Here is a 9649-nt window from a genome sequence, read left to right as displayed (position 1 = left end):
GGTGTGACCTGCATCCAATATATGTGATCATTCTGGCAAAGCTTGTTCTTCTCGATTCTGCCTAAGACTCATCATCCTCTGACCTCCATTTCTTGAATCATGAGCCAGCAGCCTCCCAACTGATCTGCAGATTTGGAATTCATCAGTCCCTGAAACTACATGGTTCAGGAGAAGCCTCAAGCCTGACACATGACTCATGGATAGGGGACTTGCCAGCCTCCACAACTCCATGAGAAATCTCTCTCACTCATGAGGAATCTCTTTCACTGGTTTTGCTCTCATAGAGAACCCAGCCTATGGCACTTGAGCATGCATGATAGTGACCTGGTGGACTTGTCAAAATACATATTGCTGATCTCTGCCTCCAGTCCAGAGAATCTGTCCTTTTAACAAGTCACAGGTGATGCTGACACTGGTGGTCAGTTCGGGTCATGGCACTTTTAGAACCTCTGACCTAAAATGTCTTTTTTCCTTGGAAGATGTTTCTGTTTCTGAAGATCCCTTTTCCCCATTTTCTGACTGAACATCATGCAGAAACTCCCTTCTCTGAGTGACAGATTTACTTCTTCATCATCCTCTGTAGAGCTGCTTTCACCTCCTGGTTCTTGAGGCTGTAGATGAAGGGGTTCAGCAAAGAGGTGAGCACACTGTACTGAATGGAGACCACTTGCTCCAACAGTGAACCCGAGGGAGGGCTGATGTACCTGAATAGACCTGTCCCATAGAACAAGAGCACCACGGTGAGGTGTGAGGAACAGGTGGAGAAGGCTTTGCCTTGGCCTGCAGAGGAGTGAATGCTCAGGATGGCAGAGATGATTCTGGAGTAAGAGAAGAGGATCAGGGGAAGTGTCAGCAGCCCCATAAATACACCTGACCCAGACAGAAGCAACTCGTTGGCAGTGGGATCAGTGCAGGAGAGTGGGAGCAGTGAAGGCAGCTCACAGCTGAAGTGGGAGATGATATTGGAGCCACAAAAATGTAACTTGTGGATGAAAAGATTATTCACTAGTGAGTTCAGAAACCCTATCACCCATGCAGTGCTGACCATTGCAATGCAGAGAGGGCTGTTCATGATCACAGTGTACAGCAGAGGGTGGCAGATGGCAGCATAGCGGTCATAGGCCATGGCAGAGATCAAGCAGCTCTCAGTGCTTGCAGTAAGAATGAAAAAGAAGCTCTGGGTGATGCAGCCCCACACCGAGATGCTTTTCTTCTGAGATGAGAAGTTTTGTAGCATTTTGGGAATGGTGACTGAAGAAAAGCAGATGTCTAGGAAGGAAAGATGTCCGAGGAAGAAGTACATAGGAGTGTGGAGGTGAGGATCAGTTCTGATCACCAGGATCATCATCAGGTTCCCCATCAAGGTCAGGAGGTAAATCACCAGGAAGAGCATGAAGAGCAGAGCCTGAACATGGGGGTCGGCAGACAGCCCGAGGAGGATGAACTTGGAGAAGACAGTGAGATTGTTCATAGTGGTTTATAAACTCTATCCCTAAAAAGAAATCAGGCTGGCATGAACTTTAAAATTTCTTTGTAATGGTTGAAAACACGGTTCTGGAATGAACTCTAACAGTAGATTTGGAGACCTTGATGAAATCACGTTTATCTTACTCCACCTTTGTTTTAGCACATGACCTGATGATTATTCCTTCCTTCTACTTTATTATTGTCTTTCAAAAAAAAAAAAACCAAAAACAAACTCACTGCCATTGAATTGGATCCAACTCATGGCGACCCCTCCTTGGGTTTCTGAGGTGGTATCTCTATGGAAGTAGATTGCTCAACCTTCCTTCTAAAGAGTGGCTGGTGAGTTTGAACCGCCAGCCTTCTGGTTAGCAGTCAAATGTCTTAGGCACTACGCCTCCAGAGCTTCCATTATTGTCTTTACTACCTAAAAAAGATCTAAGCAATGACTTTCAACTGGATCCACATTTTTCACCATGTCCCAGAATTATTACAACAACCTTCCCTGCTGTCTTCTCAGAACTAGTCTTCACACCCATTGCCCCTCCTCCTCTTCAGTCTGCCTTATATTGCTGTTGTATAAAGACTGATACTGGTGCCATGAATAGAAATGCCATGCTAGAAGAAATTCCAGAGAAAAATAAATGTTTAGAAAAATGTTCAACTTAACTAGTTAAAAAACTAAACAGAACTTCATGCTTCTGAAACACTGACTTTTCTGTCTCTTAATTGTGATGGTTACCTAACATGATTAATGTAGTTAATATCACCAAGTTGTACATGCAGAAAGCATTAAGCTGGCAAAAGTTGTGTTATATATAAAAAATAAACTGAAATGGGAATATTGATCTAATTTTGTGATTATTTAATTTTCAAGAAGTTTATAATAATATCCTAAGAAGATTCTGATCAGAGTGACATCTACACATTGCCAATGACATTTTAACCCACTACTTTGACTCAGCAATCCTCTAAGACCTTGGATTTATACTATGATTGTAACTGAAAGGAACTGACACATAACATGCAGAATGATATAAACATCAGTGTTATATGTTCAATAAAAAAAATTAGAAACTCGAATGTCTCCATATCCTGGAATGCATAACTGAACACCAACTGAATAGAATAATACGAAGTCAGTAAAGTGATAATAAGACTATGCAGCAAGATGGAAACATACCGCTATTGACTGCAAAAGCAAAATATTGAATTTCTGTTCGGTATGACTAGAACTGGTCTTCAAGACCTTTTCCTATGATCTCCCTCAAATTTCTAATTTCCTTTATCTTCAAGGTACTCCTGTGAACTCATTGGCTTTAACTGCATTCACTTTCAAAATAGACTTACAGACTTCCTGTCACTTCTTCTTTTATGATACACTCAATGTTTTTGCTCCTAAGAAAATTAGCTTAGTTTTAAGAGCATCCATGTCTTAAATAAGAAGATATCAGAGTTCCACCTATGATAAGGTTTCCCAGATTTGAGTCTCCTTCCTGGCTATCTGGTGTTACTCTCCCCTGGGAGGTTGGAAAACTGTGCGAGAGAGGAGAATTAACAGACCAATGCTGTTAGGAGGAATTCCTGGATGAGGAACAACAGAGAAATGGTTCTGAGGAGAGAGACTAGTTTTGATGGAAAGAAACTGACTAAAAGAGGGGGTGGAAAGAGAGGGCAAAGATGTGCTAGTCCCTTCCAGTGCTAAGCACATGAAGATTTCCCAGTAGCCTTTGTGAATAACTGTAGACATTGGCATTGACTTTTCAGATTAATACCAAAAAATTTCCTTTCCAGTTCCCAGTCCTGATAATCACAGCAAAGGGATTACTGGGGACCTCTCCACCTCTGACAGTTTCAAGATGCTACATGGCCAGTCTAGCCTCTTTGCAGTTTTATTTCTTGGCAGGGATAAAACTACATAATTTCTTGACATCCCTGAAGTCATAAGATCCTAGAATTCTCTTAGTGAAAGTCAGGCAAAAGAGAATGAGAAGGACCCCTTCGATTTTCTATCACAGTGCCCATTCTAGACTGGATGATATCCCTGTAGCTCCTCCATGCCTAGAGAGGACTGCTTTTTTTTTTTTTTTAATATCAAAGGCCAAAGACATGAAAGGAGGCACAGAGAGATCCCATACAGATGGTTGTGCACACACTAAATATCGCATGCAGTTCTATCCACAGAAAACAACAATGATAAAACTTGGTCTACTTGTGTACTTTGGACAAGAGGTTTCCCTTATGTTTGATTTCAGTTTCCTACTCAGTACCATAGATAACTTGGGTAATAATAAGATTCCTCTAAGTTTTTCAAACCAATGGATATCAAACCTCTTCTCACTCCTATTGCTGAGCTGGACTGTTTTGAATTTGGCTCTTCCTTGGAGTTCTGAGTCAATTTACTTACAGCCTCCACAGTTGGCAAATGAAATCAGAGTGTGCCAGCTAGGCCTTAGGCAATATCTATTTTATGTCTTGACAGTTTCTAGGATCAGACTCTGTGTAAGAAGTTCTGCAGAAAAGGTAAAAGGCTGGCATTCTTTGCCTTGGGTCTCTCCTGACCTGGTTAGAAAGCATTAGCTCCTGCCATTCTTCCCGTGGTGACCGACTTCACTTCCATGAAAAGTTCCTAATCAGTTTTTAGGAGTCTTATGTTTAAGAATCCTTTTCTCTTTGGCCATCTCTTTGCCAAGGAAGCCCTAGGAGAAGAGTGCAGGAGAGAACTCCAAGGAGGTGGGACTGTTTACTGCTCATTGGGGAGGCTGCAGAAGTTAGAGTCACTTGGGACTTGGTGCTGACTTTGAAGGGCTCTCTGATGTGCACGGAGGGAGGGAGAGAGGAAGGGATGCAGAACATTTTCTACGTGTAATACAAGAAAAAACGTAGAATCTGACAAGTAAAGCTCACTCTAGGGCTTCTTGACCTCAGCCATCTATATCCATGCACAGATACATGTACATGCCAACATGTGTGCACATGCACACATATACACACACTCATATGAAGTCTGACATTCCTTCTCATAGATTTATCAAATTGTATTATCTTTATTTGTAATACATTTTCCCTTCATACTCCCTTTCACATGATCTTGTAAGAGAAATTAGAATTAAGAGGCAGGAACTTTCATTTTCTTCATTTCTCACCTATCAATATATCCATTCCTCCTGTCCTCTCCTTGGTTTTAGTTGTAGAGACTACCACTCATCTGTCAGTTTGTCATATTGTGATGGCTTGTGTGTTGCAGTAAGGCTAGAAGTTATGTCACTGGTATTTCAAATACCAGCAGGGTCATCCATGGTAGACAGGGTCAGCAGAGCTTCCAGACTAATACAGAGTGGGAAGAAGGATGGGGCCTTCCACTTCTGAAAAAATTCGCCACTGAAAACCTTATGCATAGCAGTGAGACACTGTCTGATATATTACTTTATGAATAGCAGTAAAACATTGTCTAGTAGAAGGTCAGTGAAAAAGGGGAAGATCCCCAATAAGATGAATGGACACAGTGGCTACCATGATGGACTCAAGCATAGCTAAGATTGAGAGGATAGCACAGGGCCAGGCAATATTTTGTTCTGTTGTACATAGGTCACTATGCATTAGCGCCTACTCAGTGGCACCTAACAACAACAGTGGTAGAGATGTCTCTCCTTCACCCACGACTAAGGCTTATTATACTTGTACTTTAACTCCCATCCCATCCTGAACCTCTGGGTTATATTTCAATCTTTTTCAATCATGCATATTTTGTCCCCCAGGAATTTCTTCCCTTATATTACTCATTCACATCAAGAATATAAACATACTAAAATCTCTCCCATATTTCAAAGTATCCAGTGGAGTTATGTTCAAATGAAGCTACCAGTTTTGCATTGCATTTCTCCCTCTTACATTTCACAGCCACTTGTACTGGAAGTCTGCTTTACAGCCACTTGTACTGGAAGTCTACTTTAACTGTATAACCTGCAAGGCCTTTCCTACTCATGCCACAACACTCTGAATTCTGCATCCACCAAGTGCTTCTCTCTCCTGACTTCTGCAACCAGTATGAATTTGTCTCATGATGCTGGAATGCAAGAAATATCACTTTTTCAGTCCTCATCTCCTAGGTTCAACTGGATATCTATTCTCTGGACTGCTTAACTAGTTAAGAAAAATTGAAACAGTGGTCTTCTTTACCCTTCTTGAGCCATAATGAAGAGAAACTTTGTCTAGGTCTTCCTTCTTTCATAAGGGTGCAATTTTCCTCTAATAGGAAAAGATCATGAGAGGTAGTGGTTTCCATTAGTGATGGACTTGGACTTTGCTTCTCTATAGGTTGTAGGATATCCACTTGCTATTAAGTATTGAAATTGATACCCACTTGAAGTATTGCTGGACTAAAAAATATGAGTAAATGAAGGTGAGTGAGTAGAATTGTAGATTGGAGCAGGTTTTAAAAGGATTTTATATGCAAGAGTTTTATAAGCTATGGATTATGGATCAAATGGGAGCTCTGGTAGCTTAGTGCCTAAAGTACTTGACTGCTAACCAGAAGACTGGTGGTGATCAAATATAACTTGCCACCTGGTTTGTAAATAAAGTTTATTGAAACATAAACATGCTCATTTACTTACTTATGGTCTATGGCTGCTTTAACACTACAATGGCAAAGTTTATTAATTGCAACAAAGCCAGTACCTATGCCCACAAGACCTAAAATATTTACTGTCTATTTTTTTTAGTGAAAAAATATTGCCAGCTCCTGTTACATGCAATTCCAAGTAGCTCAAAGTTTATCCTGAGTCATAGCACAAGTATTGGATAGAGGGGAGGATATTGTGAATGGGATTAGAGAAACACTAAAATGGTTATTTTAGAGTCTAAATGATAGATAGTATTACTTTGAACAAGGGCAGGATGATTCCACCATAAGTATTCACTAGATAATCCTACCCTTTCTTTGTTATTGTTTGCTAGAGTTAATTACATTAAAAGACACTGAAAATTGCTATTTTAATGACCAGTAATTAAATTACAAATATATTATTCATTTACATGTTCTTTTTTTTTTCTTACATCCCAGTCCTTCCCACTGGTATGACTTTATTTCCCAAGGAAACATATCATTTATGACATTCTTAGAGGGAGCTGGCTGGCGATAAATTCTCTTAACTTTATTCTTGATAAATTTTCTTAACTTTCCCAACATCTTTAGTTTGTCCATATTTAAAAATGTTTTTAAAATATGTCCATGAAACAAAAAGTAAGTTTTTTCCAACCCTTTTTTCCAATCACTTAACCCCCTATTCAGATGAAAGCATGGTGTACCAGTTTATTCGTAAGCCTTCAGAGATAGTTTGTGTGTACAGCCACAGGTTTGTATACAATATTTTCACAAAATGATAGCATACTCTGTACATTCTGTTATGCAACTTTCTGTCTTTATTTATCAATTTATGTTGAAGATGATTCCATTTCAGTAGACACCGCTGCTTCATTTTTTAGTGACTGTCTAGTATTGTACTGTATGGAAGTATTATAATTTATTTAGTCTATTATTTATTAATGGCTGTATTCAATATTTTGCTACTCATTCATTCACTCAACAAATATCTGTTAATCATCTACTATGGGCCAGCAACTGTTCTAAGCACTTAAGAAGACATCAATGAAAAATAGAGATCTCTTCTGCCTAGTGGAGATATGTGTGTGTGTGTGTATTTTTCATGTCACAGCTCTATTTTCTCTAGGATATATACCTAGAAGTGATAGTTGTGGATTGTATGATATTTTTATTTCTAGCTTCTTAAGGAAATGCCTATACCATTTCCATAGTGGTTGTATCATTTTACAATTCCACCAGCCACCAGCAGTGTATAGGAGTTTTAATCTCTCCATGTCTTTTCTAGCATTTGTGGTTTTCTGTTCTTGCTTTTTTTGATCAGTGCCATTACTTCTGGGGTGTTGTGGTGTCTCACTGTAGTTTTGATTTGCATCTGTTTAATGGCTAATGATTGTGTGCATGTTTTCATGTGTTTGTTAGCCACCTAATATGGCCAACATGCTAGCCATGTCTTCTTTGGTAGACACGAAGTGTCTGTTCATGTCCTTTGCCCATTTTTTTTTTTTTAATTGAAAAATTTTACCTCTTATTTTATTACTTCTTAAATTTTTTCTTTGTGATTTGGGTGAAAGTGTACAAAGCAAATTTATTTTCCATACAAAAGTTCATACACGCTTTGTTTCATGACACTGATTGCAATCCCTGTAACATAACAGCTCTTTTCTCATTTCCTCCTTGTGGTTACCTTTTCCCTGTGTCCTTCTTTCTCTCATGCAATCCTGCCCCTGAACTGGCTCCCTGTGCAAATATTGCCCTTCTGATCTCCCATGGTTGATTGTTCTAAGGAGTGTACCTGCCTTGTATAAATATTCACATTATTTGCCGTCTATTGTTTGACTAGAAGCCACAGAGTGAGTTGAATTCCTTCTCTGAAGGGTGTCTAGGGCCCATAGACCTAGGGAATTCACCAGTTTCTATCAGACCAATAAACCTGTTCTTTTTTCCTTTTTTTTTTAAATTGTGATTTGGGTGAAAATTTACAGAGCAAATTCACTTTCCATACAGCAGTTCACGTACACTTTGTCTCATGACATTGACCACAATTTACCACAATGCAACAGCTCCCCTCTTACTTCCCAATAGTTACCTCTTCCCTGTATCCATCCCTCCATGCACTCCTACCCCCTGAGCTGTCTCCCTGTGCATAAGCAGCCCTTTTTTCTCCCATGATTGTTCTCTCCAAGGAGTGTATCTACCTCAGGTAAATGTTCAACTCGTATGCCTGTCTTTTGTTTGGCTGGATGCCACAGGTGTGGGTTCAATTCCAGACCTGAAGGGCAGCTAGGGGCCATAGTCTCAGTGGTTCCACCAGGCTCTATTGGACCAGGAAACCTGGTCCCCCCCTTTTTTTCTCTCCAAATGATTTTGAGTTTTGTTCCACATTGTTCTCCCTCCCTGTCCAGGATCTCCTACATAGATCCCTTTTCAAGTGGTTGACAGTAGTAGCCAGGCACCATCTAGTTCTTCTCATCTCATAGTTGTATAGGCTGTAGATTGTATGGTGTACCAGTCGCTAGGACTCATTGTTTCCATGAATTTTTGTTTTTCTTCATTCTTCTTGGCTCTGGATGAGGAAAGACCCATCATTGCATCTAGATGGCAGCTTGAAAGCTTTTAAGATCCCAGTCGCTACTCGCCAAAGTAGGAGGTGGAACAATGTTTTGTGTAGTATGCTGTTATGCCAATTGAGCTTGATGTGCCCTGCGACTATGGTCCTGAGCCCACAGGTTCAACTACTTGGTCTCTCTGGGTAGCTGGCTGTGACCAAGCAATGACTACAACCTTACCCTTGTCAGCTCTACTATACACCTGGGAATTCAGATCCTATACATGAACTTATAGGACCATTGTCTGCCAACCCTATACACGTTCTTGGGTACACTCCCCACTTCATATACATACCTAATAGCTCAGCCTGTCCACCCATCTATCCATGTTTGCCTTCACTGACAATGCAGTACTGTATGTGCAAAAGGGTTCATCTTTGTTGTTGTACCTTCCACATACATCTGTATGTCTTTCTCTTCCTCAGTACCACCATATTAATTACTCACATTTGGTACATTGCCCTTCTCTTCACCCAAATCAATACTTATCTCTATCTATCTAACAGTGTTCCCTCCCCTCCCCTCCCACCCCTGGTAACCAGCAAAGAAGGTTTCCTTCCATAGATAAATGTTTCCTTGATCTTTACAATAACGGACTAATATAATATTTGTCCTTTTGTGATTGACTTATTTCACTCAGCATAATTTCCTCCGAGTTCATCCATGTAATGCAGTGTTTTGCAGATTCTACATTATTCTTCAGCATTGCATAGTATTCCATTGTGTGTATGTACCATAGATTGGTTATCTATTCCTCAGTTGATGGACACCTAGGTCATTTCCATCTTTTGGCTATTGTAAATAGTGCTGTGATGAACATGGGTGTGCATATGTCTGTTCTTGTCACGGGTCTCACTTCTTTAGGATATATACCTAGTAATGGAATAGCTGGGTCAAATGGTATTTCTAGTCCCAACTTTTGAAGGAATCGCCATACTGCTTTCCACAATGGTTGTACCATTTTACAGTCCCA

The 9649-nt window shown here is 40.1% G+C and overlaps 1 protein-coding gene across 1 annotated transcript; it reads right to left on the bottom strand.

Annotated features, from left to right (window-relative positions):
- Window positions 1-559: 559 nt before the first annotated feature.
- LOC103194568 (olfactory receptor 8S1-like) lies at window positions 560-1471 on the bottom strand. The gene has a single exon (XM_007937977.1). It carries the CDS (start codon window positions 1469-1471, stop codon window positions 560-562), a length of 912 nt encoding a protein of 303 aa, XP_007936168.1.
- Window positions 1472-9649: the final 8178 nt, after the last annotated feature.

The sequence above is a fragment of the Orycteropus afer genome, unplaced genomic scaffold, assembly GCF_000298275.1.
Source record: "Orycteropus afer afer isolate SDZICR_OR568_19922 unplaced genomic scaffold, OryAfe1.0 scaffold00045, whole genome shotgun sequence".
Lineage (NCBI taxonomy): Eukaryota > Metazoa > Chordata > Mammalia > Tubulidentata > Orycteropodidae > Orycteropus > Orycteropus afer.
Note: the sequence above shows the minus strand (reverse complement) of the source record. Positions and strands in the feature narration are given on the sequence as shown.

What these genes read in the sequence shown, in the direction of transcription:
- LOC103194568 (XM_007937977.1), bottom strand. Translation starts at nt 1,471, where the DNA reads ATGAACAATCTCACTGTCTTCTCCAAGTTCATCCTCCTCGGGCTGTCT.